General features: G+C 43.8%; 1 protein-coding gene across 1 annotated transcript; it reads right to left on the minus strand.

Moving 5' to 3' along the window:
- Positions 1-7,284: 7,284 nt before the first annotated feature.
- Positions 7,285-15,646, minus strand: LOC124551270 (cuticle protein 65). The gene is made up of 3 exons (XM_047126270.1): positions 15,505-15,646; positions 8,893-9,192; positions 7,285-7,678 (listed from the first exon to the last, which is right to left on the minus strand). Exons 1-3 carry the CDS (start codon positions 15,514-15,516, stop codon positions 7,445-7,447), a joined length of 546 nt encoding a protein of 181 aa, XP_046982226.1. The 5' UTR covers positions 15,517-15,646; the 3' UTR covers positions 7,285-7,444.
- Positions 15,647-16,504: the final 858 nt, after the last annotated feature.

Below are 16,504 nucleotides of genomic sequence, written 5' to 3' on the forward strand. Positions count from 1 at the left end.
CAACGACAATCCCGCAATTGTCAACCGTGCCAATGGAGAAATGGAACGCCCTACCATAAGAACTCCAGGCCAACACTATGGCCAGCATGAGAGGAAATTAAGGCAGCTATAGTGCTCTAATTAAAGAGTGAAGTTGATTTTATGTTGCATGGAACTCATGGTTTGGGCAAATTTGTGTGTCTGCCTTTCCGTCTTTAAAGAGGAGAATCGCATCATCTACTTATTGTTGGTTATAGTTTTCCACTTTAAATCATCGTATTTCTCAAAAACATGTTTCCAGGTCGTTCATGAATGTTTTTATCAATCTGCCAGATAAGACGATACCCACATGCAGGCCCTACTTCTGGTGACAGTTTTTGACATTTAAGTTATAATAATTTATAGATAAAACCAGTCCTAAAAGTCTATTAGGTCAATTATTTTTGCAGTACCTATCTTTCTATGTGTTAATAAATTTTATTTACTTTTTGAGTAATTTCTTTCAGTGAAACGTTAGTGTATAAATTAGCGATGTCTAAAAATCTTAATGTTGCATTGCCTGAAATTTTTATATTTTGTACTGCTTCAGCAGATTGAAAGTTGCTTTGTTGCACTGAAAGGCTGCTGTAATGTGTATGCACCTACTAGTTTGTTTGTTGTTCAACGGACTGTTAAGTTTGTAGTTTGGACATGTGACGTTGGCCACTTACGTGTCGCTCACACCGACACAAGGCAAACCGTGATCAAGTTTACTAAAGTTTATTGATCAAAGAATGGAACGTCTACTTACGCGATAATAACAAAATCACGATTACGGCACCCCAGAAGTACGAAGACTTGACATTATGATGATTCCAGAGTCTAACAAAGTAACGTAGTTACCGTCTTCATATTTATACGCTGGCACGGGAAATATTCTAAGTACGAATAAGCTGTCCTGAATAACACCAGCATATGAGCAGAAAATTCCATTCCGGATAGAGTCTGAGTGCACCAAGGGAAATACGAATGCTGAATACAGCGGCTTCGGTCCATACGATGAATGCAGAGAGCGTCCTGTGACGATGGATGCTTAGCACCCTCCCCTGAAGGAGAGGCTCTCGAAGCTGTAGCTGTAGCTGTGACGTCGACATTTATAGCGGCCGGCTGCGAAATACTCGCAGCACATTTCCTGGTCACTTGCGTGGCGGCCGCGGATAGGTTCCTCGGAGGTGGCGGCCTCTGCTAGCGCTTGTACCGCCGCCTGCTGTCTGTCCGTTACTGCGGCAGGGCGAGTGTGCGACGGTGAGGAGTGCAGGGGCCATGTAGGCTACACGCGTGACCTACGTGCCCGAAGGGTTGCCGACCGCTATTGCGAAGATCGCTCTGAGCACTATGGGATTTAAATTCTGAGGTCATCAGTCGTCTAGAACTTAGAACTACTTAAACCTAACTAACCTAAGGACAACACACACATCCATGCCCGAGGCAGGATTCGAACCTGCGATCGCAGCGGTCGCACGGTTCCAGACTGTAGCGCCTAGAACCGCTCGGCCACCCCAGCCGGCCGCCGTTATGGCGTTCACTATAGGGGCAAGTGGATTTCTCTTGTTTATGGATTTAAATTTAAGGTCTCACTTCCGGAATCTGTGGGTTCGATACTTTAGAAGATATTTTGTCATATTCTGAAAGTAAAACATTTGTACTACGAGAAGTGTTTTTTAAGTAAGTACCGTTTTGAAATTAAAAAAAGACATGCTAAAATATCTCAATAATTTTATTTTTACATGAAAGCCTGTACCTTAATCTATGCACTGACGCCATTACAGTCTGATTCTTCCTTGTTTACGTTGTGTACTGAGTGTTTAAGATGCCTCCGATAATCGTGAGTCCCGCCGACTGTGAAGTGCGGGCTGTTATAAGATTTCTTAGTGCTAAAGGCCTAAAAGCGATCGATATTCATCGTGAGATCTGTGCAGTTTACGGAGAAAACATTATGAGTGATGGAATGGTAAGAAAGTGGGTGAGAGCATTTAAAGATGGCCGCACAAATGTGCCATGATGAACAACGGAGTGGGCGTCCTTCGGTCGTTAATGAAAGTTTGGTGCAGGAAGTGGCCAAAAAGGTGAGAGAAAAAAGACGCTTTACGATTTGCTCCTTGCGGGTTGACTTTCCTAATGTTTCTCGCAGTGTTTTGTATGGCACAGTGACCGAGCACTTGAATTACCGAAAATTGTGCGCACGTTGGGTACCGAAAATGTCGACAGATGTGCACAAAACCAAACGTTTAGACAGTGCATTGACTTTCCTTGAGCGGTACCACAACGACGGTGATGATTTCTTAAGCCAAATTGTTACAGGCGAGGAAACATGGGTGGCCAACGTCACACCAGAATCAAAGAAATAGACCATGGAAGTTGAGCAAGGGCATCGTTTTGCTACAAGACAATGCCCGTCCGCATGTGGCGAATCAGACCAAAGATCTCATCACATCTTTTCGATGGAAAATTCTATATTATCCACCTCACAGCCCCGATCTTGCGCCCAGTGACTACCATCTGTTCCTGCACTTGAAGAAACACCTGAGCGGTCAGCGTCTTCAAGACGATGACGAAGTCAAAACAGTGGTGATGTAGTGGTTAATAAGTCAGGCGGCGACTTCTATGAGGAGGGTATTCAAAAACTGGTACAACGTTATGACAAGTGCCTCAATATCGACGGAAATTATGTAGAAAAGTAAATTAAGGTACAGGCTTTCATGTAAAAATAAAATTATTGAGATTTCTTTGCACGCCTTTTTTAAATTTCAAAACGGTACTTACTTAATAAACACGTCTCGTATTAACTTTCTTCCTTAGATTGTTACTGGAATTTGTTTTTTAACATTTATAATGTGAATTTCAGTGAAAGATTAACAGAGTTAAATTTTGTTTTCGTACGATGAACTTGATCATATAACTGTACGGTTGTTCCTGCCCTGTAGCAGTTTGTCTCTGCTTTAAACAGAAGCATCATAGAATACACAGTAGTTGTAATGGCACCGTTCATGTTCGTACTACATGTGACGAAACACTCACTTTAACTAAAGCTTTAATTGTAAGTCACTTTTTTTATACGGTATACTTATTGTACACATTGCAAGCAGGTAGAACGTTCTACTTACAATACTTTCTCTTTTAAATCTGAAGGTTATAAACTCAGGCAATCGAAACACTGTATGATCAGGACAAATAAATTTTATATTGAAAATTAAGATTGTGTTCCCTACAAGCGACCTATGTGCTCTGTTGAATATTTGAACTTGACGACAGTAATACCTTTCTTCATTTGTACTTCTTATGTCAGTGTCAGTATTTTGAGATTATTGGTCTCTGTTATGCACAACACGCTCGCTACAGGAGTTATTCGAACTTTTCTGTGATTCTCTCTCGCTGGATAAGCAAATACATTACGTCTGGTGCAACCCTTCTTGGAATATTCGTTGTCATCTCCGTCATTCAGCTCCGTCAGGGCACTGGACAATATCCAAAGTTTGACTGCACAATGATTTTGAAAGTAAAGTCCTACGTGTGTGAGGTACAATTTCATACGATTCGTCCAATCATTCACAAAACGACATATGATTAGTTCACCGTAGTGTTTAATTGATTAGTGGTGCTTAAAATATCTGAACAGATATACTCGAATGTTCCCACTGGTTCTTGTCACTATCGCACCACATTGTTTTATGTTGAGGGCCATAGCGAGTCCTTTCTAATGACATAGGCCTAGACTCATCATATTATAGTTGTGAGTAGTCTTGTGGAAAAATATTGATCCGGTTTATCTCAGTCATATGATTTGATCCATGACATGATAAAGGCAGATGTAAACGACACATCTGAATCCTGTAAATATAAAATAGCCCCCGTTACAAAAATCATAGGTATTTTCATCACACCATATTTGTTACCCTAGGTAGCTCTAGGGCCAGATCGAGAACACTTTTCTACACAAGCGACTTACCAGTTGACACCCTTCCCGTCTTCCCCTTTTCCCTTGTACACTTTCACGTATCCGGTTTTTTGATACTAATTGTGATACAATCTGTACAAAAATCTTGCACTTGCGCACTTCTGGTGCCTGTCTCAACCTGTCAACCCAAGCGGCAGCTTGTGTGATTTGGCTCTTAAAATGGACCTGGCTAACAACGAAACTGTCACCTTTCAACCAAACATAGACTTAGAGCAACCTAAACATAAAAAAAAGTAGATGGTGAATCAGAATATACTTCATGATTTCAGGTTTCAACATCTTTAGATAACCTGCAAAGTTAAAATGAAATCGTCTACACCATGCTCCATCTTCATTAGTTGCCCCATAGACATTGCGTAGTACCTTTACTTCAAAACATTCTATCATCCAACTAGCTCTTCACACTATTGTGTCAGTGTCCACGTTTCTGAGCCATATGTTAATACTGGGAACAGTAATGTTTTATAGAGTTGAGACTTTGTTCTCCTGCACAGACTTCTGGACTTAAGTTGTGGGGCCAGCCCATAACAGCATTTACCAGCTAGGTAGATGCGCCGCTTTATTTCCATATTTATATCATTCTGTGATATTACCAGTGTTCCCAGATAGACATTCTGTTTGGGCCTGGTCAATTTCTAACAGTGTATTTAGTTCTTGTCGTATCATTCGCATTGCAACCATGGTGAAGGGTTTTAGATAAACCTTCCATTTTGCAACTAGTTTACAAATTCTACAACATAACATTATCTTACGGTTGCTGCTCCGCCCGTGTACAAAATTCTAAAATCATGGTGACATTACGACTCTGTAACAAGCCACCGGAGAGCAAGAGCCTCGTATACCAAAACAGGAAATATCCCTGAATAGCCTCCAAAATTTTGGTGGTAAAGTACTGGATCACAACGTAGAAGCAAAAGAATCCTTGTTAATTTTCTGTCCTCTCTCTCTCTCTCTCTCTGCTTCAGTACCTAAGACGTCACACGTCACAGCTACATTACATCATGTTCCAGAGTCGACGTGTGGATTCAGAAGGTTCCGCTGAGCCGTCTCAGGAAGCTTCAATGTGTGAGCTTTTTTTAATAATGCACACTTTTTCAACACGTAATGGGATTAATACTTTATTGGGCTTGTGGTGTCGCATGGCGAAGATGGAGGGAAAAAAATGGCTCTGAGCACTATGGGACTCAACTGCTGAGGTCATTAGTCCCCTAGAACTTAGAACTAGTTAAACCTAACTAACCTAAGGACATCACAAACATCCATGCCCGAGGCAGGATTCGAACCTGCGACCGTAGCGGTCTTGCGGTTCCAGGCTGCAGCGCCTTTAACCGCACGGCCACTTCGGCCGGCGAAGATGGAGGGAAATGATTATGTATTTGTCTGCCTTGAGTTATAAAATCCACCACTGCTTCTCTAAATTGCGATACTTTCGCCCTCAGGAAAGTCAATTCAGTGTGGAGCTGATCTTTAAAAAAAACTGAACTGTGCAGTTGAGGCAGGAGCTCTAAACATAACATTAAATGGAAATATAAATGCTTGTAAAATGATAACAAAATATTTTGTACATCCTTCCCATTTGTTCTTTTTCCTTGACTGTCAAAAAGTGAGTATGTGATTTCTAATTTTTATACCATTAATTTAGCCAGTCTTAATCTAGGCTAGTTAAGTCCACTTACTTCGTTCTGATACAATGGGGAATATACAGGGTGTCCGAAAAGGCTTTCCCTGATTACATAAATTGACAACTCAGGCTAGAAGTAAGATACAAATATGAAACTTGTGTCGAATTGTTTACAACTATCAAAGTATTTTTCTGTTTTAGGTTCGCAGTACGCAAGTAGTGGATGAGGTGCAGTGCCCAAGAAGCCATGTTAACCAATCAGGAGAAGGCACAGTGTGTCCTGTGGTATCATGAGACACGATCACCAACCACAGTGCACAGACACTTCCAGACAACATTTGGAAGAAATCCACCTGATGCCAAGAGCATTAAAGCCTGGTATGAGAAGTTCAAGAACAGGATCAGTTGCTGACCTTCCGAGGTCTGGTCGACCAAGAACCTCAGCAGACAGGGTGGAAGCTGCAAGGCAGTCTTTTCTGCGAAGTCCGAAGAAATCTGTGAGCAGGGCCTCACGTGAATTACAGATACCAAAATACTCTCTCCGTGACATTTTACACAAACGTTTATTGTTTCGTGCATACAAAGTGCAAATCGTTCAGGCCTTGTTGCCCAGTGACAGTACACGTCGATATGACATTGCGGTCGAAATGCTATCACGCATTGAAGGCGATGATGGTTATCTCAGACGAATTGCCTTGTCCGACGAAGCGACCTTTTTTGTCAGTGGAATAGTAAATCGCTATAATGTGGGCATTTGGGGTTCACAACCCCCTGGCGAGCTCATGGAGTGCACCAGAGGCAGTCCAAAGGTGAATGTTTGGGGCGCGCTATTGCACGACCGAATTATCGGGCCATTCTTCTTCGCTGAGGCTACCGTCACATCTGCAGTGTATCTGGACATGTTGCAACTGTATGCTGTTCCTCAGCTGCTTCAGTATCACCCCGATGTCTTGTTTCAGCAAGACGGTGCACCGCCTCATTGGGATTTGGACGTCCGTGCCTATCTCGATATGGGCGATGGATTGGTCGTGATGGGCCAACGGTTTGGCCTCCACGCTCTCCTGACATAACCCCATTACACTTCTTTTTATGGGGTTATGTCAAGAACGAGGTCTACCGAACACGTGTACCAGATCTTGAAACCCTGCGGCAACGGATAACCACAGTCGTTGAATCGATCCCTCCAGCTATGTTGGCTAATGTGTGGACGGAAATTCAATATCGCCTAGATGTGCTACATGCTACCAAGGGTGCTCATGTGGAAGTTTACTGATGTGTGAAAAAAACTTTGATAGTTCGTAAACAATTAGGCCTCAGTTTCATATTTGTATCTTACTTCTAGCCTGAGTTATCAGTTTATGTAATCAGGGAAAGACTTTTCTGACACCCTGTAGACCAGTTCCGCATTCTTCTCACTAATGACGGAATCTAACTTTCTCTCTTGAAGTTACCTCAGATCGAACTTGTCCATGGAATTACTACTATAACATCCTATTAAAAATTTACAACATAATTCCTAGTCACGACGGAAGGTGGCAAGCATAAGGGGTGCTACAGAATGCTGTGGCAATGGATGACGCTGCGTCAAATAGGATATTCGGTTCCGCCGCTTCTGTCGACTTATTACAGGCATCTTCAGCATATGGGTTGCTAAAGCTGATAAGGTATTCCACAGAAAAGAAACACATTGTAACGTGTAATGAAAATAATACTTTATTGGCCTTGCGGTGATGCATAGCGAAGCTGCAGGGTAATGAGTGTGTGTCCATGTTGAGTGCTGCGATGATGGGTGATGGTGGTCGGAGTTGGTGGTTCCAGCATCGTGTAATCGTCCGCGGTCCACTGAGGCCCTAATGGTGTCCGTAGCCGAGGCTCAGACCGTGTCCGTATCCTCCGTATCCCAGGCTGACGGCGGGGGCGGCGGCGGCGTATCCCAGACCGAGACCGTGTCCGTAGCCCAGGCCGTGTCCGTAACCGTAGCCCAGGCCGATGGCGGGGGCGGCAGCGATGGCGGGGGCGGTGACTGCCACGGGGGCGGCCACCTTAGCCACTGCCGGGGCGTAGTGAGTGGTGCCGTAGCTCACCTGCTCAGACAGAAAACACCCAAACGTTGGTATCCACGGTGGTAGTTCGTTGACATAGTGGCAACTGACACGTGTGAAAGTAATAATAGAACCAAAACATGTCCGTTTTGACATGGACCCGCGCACGAGTCATTTTCGATACATTTGCTAACGTGTGGGCACGACCCACCACTAGCCTCTGTATGAAATGCTCTCCCAGCTAGCAGAAGTTTATCTGGAATCGAAACATGAGTAGTGTCATTGCCGCTCCCTTATAAACTTTACTGAGGACCAAAATTCCTCTACTTGTTGTAGTTCCCTATTGCACTTGGTAACCATTGTTGCTACAAGCGCATCATGTTCAAGAGCACACGCCCAAAGACTTTAGGTCCTTTTCTTCAACGTCTACATCTACATCCATACCTTGAAAACCAGTGTGAAGTGCATGACAGAGGGTACTTTCCGTTGTACCATTTAACAGGGCTTCTTCCATTTCCTTCCACACATCCAGCTGTTTAAGTGCCTCTGTGTGTGCTGTAATTATTCTATCCCTGTGCTCACGATTTCTATGAGGGCAATTGCTACATTCGTCATTTAAAGCTTTTTCCTGAGACATTTAAAGTATTCTTTTTCGAAATAACTTGCATCTATCTTCATGTGCCAGTTCAATGTCTTTAACATCTCCGAATACATCCAATATCTCCTGTTAGTCCTGCTGTGGGTTCCACACAACTGAGTTTATGTGACTTACGTATAACAAACACCTGCCACTCTCTGTGCTCCTTTCGTATATCTGATAATGTCCAGTTCCGAAAAGTCGTAATACAAAACGTTATATTATCTAGCGATCTAGACAGTTTCAGTCATGAAACAGAAAATTAATTATTTAACTTTGTTTTTGTTGATAATTAAAACTTGATAGCTACCCTTGATGAAATCTTCTCCGATTATCACCCAAGTCATGGCGTCACGTTTTCCGCCACGTTTTGATGAGTGTCTTAAACGTCATTTTCAGGAGCCTGAAAATGACGAGTGGGAATGTCGTTGAAACGTTACGAGAACACGACGCCACGACTCGGCTGATAATCCGAGAAGATTTCGTCAATTAAATTCGCCGAGAATGCTTGCTTCCTTTGATAGCAACCCCTCATACTTGATATACGATTGTTATACACCTCCCACATACTTCACAGAGTAACTCACGTGGTAACCAGTGGAGTGTACATGGTACATACCTGTGAGACGGTGGAGACGGCAGCGGGAGCATGGGCAATGGCTGGGGCAACGGCCACTGCGGGGGCGTGAGCGATGGCGGGGGCGGCGGCGACGGCGACTGCGGGGGCGTGCGCGATGGCGGGGGCTGCGATGGCTGCGGGGGCGGCAGCCAGGGCCAGGCCGTGTCCGTAGCCTCCGTAGCCTCCGTATCCTCCATATCCTCCGTAGCCTCCGTATCCCAGACCCAGCAGGCCTCGCTTCTCCTGCTTCTTCTCCTCCTCAGCAAAGGCCACGGCGGCCAGAGCCAGCACTACGATAGCCTGGGGACAAAGAGATGGTAGGAAACTTAACTGAAAGCTCCAAGGTATCAGTAACGTTTGATGGTGAACGTGTTTCGACTCTGCTGTGTACTCCAGAAGAGATGGGTCACAGCCTACATGAAAGAGAGCTATGATACGTACGACTCAGGCGCAATATTTTTAAAGTTACACTCCAGAGATGGCACACACTAGAAGAACATAAAGCTCCGCTTAGCACTTAGGTAGACAAGGCAGTACCTCAAGGCAAAATCTCAGCGAGTAACAAAGAACTCAGCTACAATAGCCGCCAAGAAGGGCCAAATAAACTTTATATAGGCGATGTGAGATATCGTTCGTTAGATCTATGACCTTACCAGTGCTTTAACACAGATTAGTGCAAGGAAACATTGACCTATGTAGTCATACACGGTCTTCAAACTGCAGTTAAATACTGCAAAACTTCTTTCAAGAAATCGTTGTAAATTGTTGCTAATCTGTGTTTCCATATGTTTTTACCATAAATGTTGTCCAAACGTATTTGGCCCTGTGAAAAAACTGTATAGTTGCTGCAGCCATACACCTCGGCACAGCAGCTACTGAGCAGTGGGGAGCTTCTTCCTGCCACATTTAAATGTTTGCTTCAAGTGCATATGGTGAATACAACAGGTACCTCATAGTGAAACAGAAAGGAAGGAGGCTAGAATTTCATATCACTTTGACAGTGAAACTTTTATGTCCAGTAAGTGTGTAGGTTTCTCTGGCAAAATTTAGATAACATAAATCTTTTCAATGTATTGTCTGAAGATGTACCGCTGTCAGCCTATTCCTTCTTTTAGTTAATTGAAACTACAAAGCCGCTTTCTCCCCTATTCGAATCAGTACATCACCTCCTCTGCATTCTTCCATAGATGCATTTCAAAACCCTCTAATCTTTTCTTGCCTGTACTGTTTATCTTCCACATTTTACTTGCATATAAAGCACACTCCAAACAAATACTTGTGTACTGACCAGAAGAAGGTCACTGCAAACGTGGTCAAAACGTTGGTTTTATTTAGCGACAGTTATTTTACAATATGGTGCGACATAATAGCCTGAAAACTTTTACGTTAACTTGTGTCCTATTTAAGGAATTGTCCTGTCATCCACTGGTGAATCAGACAGAGGGTTTAGAAACACACTTGCTGTAGCGACGAGTGTTACTTTTATTCCCTGGCTGATAATCTTGTATCGCACTACACGAACTGTTTCGCAGTGGGTTCGAGGTTGAGTAGCCGACTTGATTGTTTCGATTGAGATTCTGTAGGTGATAAGTCATAAACTTTATAAGCAAATGTAAATAATCAACTGTACAGTCAAACACATTAATCTCTCATATTTTTGTCTCGGGCATATTGTTCCAGACTGCTACAGAGCATAGTTGCCATCCCCCACTTCTGACCAACGTTTTCAGGAGGTTTCTCTTCATAGTAAGGTAAGTACTGGAACTTCAATATGTACCCTCCTATATGTACCCAACTGGCGATCGCTCTGCACCACCATATCTCGCTTGGCGTTTGGCTTAAAAGAACTGTGACACTACAATAGGCTGGATCTCAAACAGGCCACTTTTCTCCTAGGAGTAGGAACCCTTTCATTGCCAACTAGGACAGTCTCTGCATCACCACCAGTTTTTATGACACTGGGCTGCAGAGCTCCTGACTCTCCATTGGGTCAAGACTTTAGCATACTCAACCTTTAGGGGCAGGGAATGAAAAAAATATTAAAAGGAAATCCTTTGGTGGTTACACATCCAGCATTTCACGAACAGTCGTATAGCCAGAGATTAGATTATTTGAGATTAGACTCGGTTAGATTAGGTTGGGTTATATTAGGTTGGATTACACTAGACTCACTTACATCAGGTTGGTTTAGGTTAGATTGGTTTAGTTTAGTTTAGTTTAGATTAGACTGGTTTAGTTTAGATTGGGTTGGGGGAGGTTTTGTTACATTAGATTGGGCTATGTTAGGTTTGGATGCATTACATTCGGTTAGGAGGGTGTAGGTTAGATTGGTTTAATTGCAGTTGGGTTACGTTATTTTAGATTGGGTTAGGTTAGGTTGTTTAGGTTACTGCAGTGACACTGCAGATGTTAAACAAAACCTCGACTTTACTCTGAACACACATAATCAAATAGACCTTCATATGCACTAGGTTATAATTTTTTTGTCTAGGACACTTTTCTCCTAGGAGTAGAAATCCTTTCATTGCCAACTACGACAGTCTCTGCATCACCACCAGTTCTTATGACACTGGGCTGCAGAGCTCCTGACATTAAAAATTATTTTACCCCAAGTACTGACAAAGATACTGGGAAGAATTCCCTTGATTGTAAAAAGAATGCTGGAAATGGAAAGCCCTTCCCAAATATTCCCAACCACATGTGGCGGTCCCGCTACCAGCTCGTATGGCTTTACGCTGAACAGGCCCTGACTCAGCCTAGAGATTCCCATGACTGCAAGGTAAACACCGGATCTGGTAACCCCCCTTCTATTCCAATTGGAAACTCATCTCCACCAAAAAAGAGCTCACTCAGTATTTGACTGAAACTAACTGTGGCTCTGTAAAGGGCACAGATCTGAAACAGCTCTCTTCTCACAAAGGAGTAGACAAAGAAAAAGCGGCATGAGCCGAGACAAGGTCTGTAATCATACTGATGGCTGTAAGCAGTCCACTCAGCCTCGCACCATCCTGCCTGTCAATACATCAGCATTACCATTTACTCAACGAGCAATGGTGCCTTCGGCAGTGGACTTCATGACACCTCAGGTACGTTCTCAACAGCATGCTCGCTCTGATGAGTATAAATACTCGTCACCTAGGCATGCTGTGGCGTCTAATCTGTGAGTCATTGAGTCAGTGTCTGTTGCAGTGTGGGATTTCCCAGTGAGGCCACCATCGCACAGATGTCATCCCCAGACCTCCTTTTTAGGGGCACAGGCACAGCACTGAGGTGCTGAGTGTAGAACTGTGGCCTCCCCCAGCTGCATCTTCCATACTCCAGTGCAGTCCTTAGACACCTTACCTACAACCTAACCAGGCTGCTGACCAAGCCCAGTATCGCTGCCCAGCAAAGCTACCCATCACTGGGCCGAGTTGGGTATAGCTATGCTCACTATGTCTCACCATGGACTGTGGGTTCGATGCCTACCTGGTGTGGGCACAAGTCTTCTATTACAAACTATTCGGAAATAAATAATGTAGTCAACTGCTTGAAGCTGTCTGTGTCTTGTGCTGCCCAGCGACTTCCACCAGAGAACCCCAGCAGCTGCAACCACCTGACACTCGTTCTGTCCCACTGGCATCTCGCCTGGTATTTGGCCGAAAATAACCGAGCCTCTGTAATCTATCGCACCTCAAAAATCACGCCCTTTCCTTTGGAGTAGAGAATGAAAAGAACATAAAACTGTCAGGTTGGTCTCATTCATATACAACATGTCCGCAGTTTCACACAAACACATTTGTTTTATTTTTCTCCTTGACCATAGACAGCAGTATCCCAAAATATATGAAAAATAGTTCCAGTCTGCTGGTTCCTGGGTGCTGGTTTTTGGGAGATTTCCCTTGATTAGAATGCAAATGCTGGAAACTGTAATCACAGGCAGTTCTTTTCCAATTGTGAACACCTCTGCCCCATTTCCAATTACCTCAGTAAATATCTGAAAAGATCTGAGGCTCTATAATCTGAAACAACCGTACCAGATCGGTCTGACGGAGGAGATAGAGAAGATCCAAAGAAGAGCGGCGCGTTTCGTCACAGGGTTATTTGGTAACCGTGATAGCGTTACGGAGATATTTAATAAACTCAAGTGGCAGACTCTGCAAGAGAGGCGCTCTGCATCGCGGTGTAGCTTGCTCGCCAGGTTTCGAGAGGGTGCGTTTCTGGATGAGGTATCGAATATATTGCTTCCCCCTACTTATACCTCCCGAGGAGATCACGAATGTAAAATTAGAGAGATTAGAGCGCGCACGGAGGCTTTCAGACAGTCGTTCTTCCCGCGAACCATACGCGACTGGAACAGGAAAGGGAGGTAATGACAGTGGCACGTAAAGTGCCCTCCGCCACACACCGTTGGGTGGCTTGCGGAGTATCAATGTAGATGTAGATGTAGATGTACCATCCCTGGGCGTAGAGAATGAAAACTGCAATAAATAAGTCTAATCGATGTATTCTTTCGCAAATATTCTCTGTTGGGACACCTGCCGGGTTTGTGACAGTTGTGCATAATGATATTTGTGCAGACTCAGGCTGTGCTGACGCTTCTGCAGAGCTCAAGACACTTCAGGTATACAGTTGCTTTCTCATTCCTTAGACTCCGCAAACTCATAACCTAACTTAGACCTCCGACTAAGGTAAACAGTAGTCTGCCACCACTACCAGGTTTCTTACTGTAACATTCGTTTGCTCGCTAAGTCACAACCAAACTGTCTCATTTCACCGAAACCCAGACCTCTTGCTATGCTACAGATCAGTCTGTTACCATATCAGGTTTCTTACTGTAACATTCGTTGGCTTGGCAGTTCACAGTCGGAGTGCCATATTCCCATATAACCTCGACCCCATGCTAAGCTTCAGATTAATCTGTCTCCACAAGCAGTTTTTTTACTGTAACATTCGCTGGCTTTTCAAGACGTAGCCAACCTGTCAAATTCGGACTAACCAAGATCTCGTTCTAAGCTCAGACTGTCATCACAACAGGGTTATTTTTTCAGATTCATTGGCTGCCTACCAAGAGCGTCAAATTCCACATAAATGTCTCTCCGCAGAGGAGCCATTGTGCAGAAGTGCTCCAACCCTCTTCTGCCGGATTGCCAGGTGTTCGGCCGAAAAAAAACTAGATTGTACAGTAGATCGGATCTCGACAAAGTAGACGATGCAGGAAAAACGACTGTCACCCAGTCTTCCTCAAATGCAACACGATTTCGTGACAATTACGACTTCGGTGTCCCAGATATTTCCTACTTTGTTCTTCTGTGATCACTGCTACACTCCTTAGTTCTTCGATGACCACTGCTATACTGCCTGTCATGAATATCTGATAAGGAGTCTAAACGCTACAAGACTGTATGCTACAATTGCGCGCACTACCGTTTTGTAAGCGATTTTCCTTAGAAATGCACTACACTTTCCGAGATCAGCTCTAACAGCTCCAAGTCTCCCATCCCCTTGATCTTTTACAGATTTTCGGTGTATGTTCATATCCCTAAATATTTAAAGTATTTTGTGTGCCCCAGAAGTTTAATTCTTATCGTATAATCGGATACTGTCTGGTTCAGGTTTACGTAAAAATATTACTTCAGAAAAATTAATGTATTTGTAATATCCTTTACGTTTTCTTCCTCAGTTACTTGAGAAAATTATATTTTTTGCATATTTATATATTATAATAATGATCTTGCACACATACTTTTAATCCTCAGACGCACAGTCTATGTAAAAGAGAATTACGTAGATGTTTGTTGGTGTGATATCCATTCGAAAAACTACTGCGATGCAATCCTAGACGCTGCACTATCTTTTAGAAATGCCTTCATCTCTGCATAACTAGTGTCACCAACATCCAATTGTATCTGTTTACAGTGTTCAAGCTTTGGTCTTACTTAACAATTCCCTCCCCCCCCCCACCCTTCCCCCTCCTCGATCAACACTTCTTACTTCCATATGAAGCTACAGTCCAAAAACATACTTTACGAAAACTCTTCGTAACACAAAAGCAAAGCTTTTCTCGCTATTTCCACCCCAACATTATATATCCCCATATCTTCAGCCGTCTCCAACTAATTCCTAGCAAAATTCTTGTACTATTCCCAGCGCCTCATTTCCAAATGTAATTCACTCAGCATCATCTGACTTAATTCGGCTGCTTTCTATTACCATTGTATTACTTTGTTGGTTTTCATGTTACTGCAACTTTTCAACTCACCACTCAATCCCTTCAATTGCTCTTGTAAGCTCTTAGGCAGAATTACAATGTCATCCGATCCCCTCAAAGTTGTCCTTCTGTTCCAATCAACTTCGAATCTGTTTCCAAATTTTTCTTCGATTCCCTTGCTTCATGTACACAATGATAGCATCTGGGAAGGTGTGACGACTCTGTCCTACCCCTTTCCGTTACTACTTACTGACTCCCATTCATTCCCATCCATGTCTGTCCAGCTACATTGCACGTAAGCTAATTGTCAATAAAAGGTTTTAAGAAAATCGATGTTCGCGGAAACTCTGTCCCGTTCGTCGAGAGCCCTCAGCGATGACAGCGACACTTTATGTGATAACTCAACAGCACAGTGTACTCACCAGGACCTTCATGTTGTTGTTATTGTTGTGCTTGCTGCTGTGGCTGCTTGCAGACTGATGTCCTGAGTGGTTGCAAGGGGTGCTATATATATGCTGGAGGGGAACGCCGGATTACCCACGAAAGCAAAACCTTTCACAGCTGGGGAGGGGCGGTAAGGAACAGAACGGCGGACTCCGGGGTGAAAGGCGACGGGGCACCGTGCGGCCGGCCGTCTGTGACGTCACGCTGAGCCACGCGACACTCCGTGACGCAGACCAGCCCACCTGCCTTTGTCTCGGCTTCCAGCCGCTGCGGGCGGGGAAGGGAAGGGAAGGGACCAGGGTGTAACGGCCAGACAAATCGAGGTCGTTACACGTGGAGTGTCTGCCGAGTGACGGAAGGACAGAGAAAGGCGTAGGTCGTGGCCTTCCCGAAGGAACCAACCCAGCATTTACCTGGAATCATCCGGAATGGATCTCCCTGTCACAGAGCGTGCGCTGTTTTGTAACTTCTTGTGCAGATTAAAACTGTACGCTAGACAGTGAGTCGAAGGCAAAATGCTTGTCATCCACAGGCGACTCTCTGACTGTCCGAGCTATCCACACATGAAATACCTCCCTCTGCCATGGAGAATTCCCTGATCTTCTGAAACTCACTGAAATCGTACCGGTGTATGAGAAAGGAATAAATACTGATATGAAAAAACTAGAGGCCGATATCATTAGCTTAAGAAACTTAGTAGAGGAAAAACGTAATATTAAATCAATCTGAGGCGTATTTCATCAAACATAATCTATTTTAGAAAAGAAAGATCCCTGTAACAGCAGTAGCAACTTTTATGCATGAAATATTAAAGAAGCTAGATGAAGGAGACAAAGTAACAGGCACCTTCCTGTATCTGAGTAAAGCTTTTGATACTTTGGACCATACAATTCTAGAGTATAAATTAGAAGCACATGGGATCAGAAGGATAGCTTTACAACTACTTACCTCCTATTTAAAGACAGGAAACAGAGTCCC

This window comes from Schistocerca americana, chromosome 9 (assembly GCF_021461395.2).
Source record: "Schistocerca americana isolate TAMUIC-IGC-003095 chromosome 9, iqSchAmer2.1, whole genome shotgun sequence".
Taxonomy (NCBI): Eukaryota; Metazoa; Arthropoda; class Insecta; order Orthoptera; family Acrididae; genus Schistocerca; species Schistocerca americana.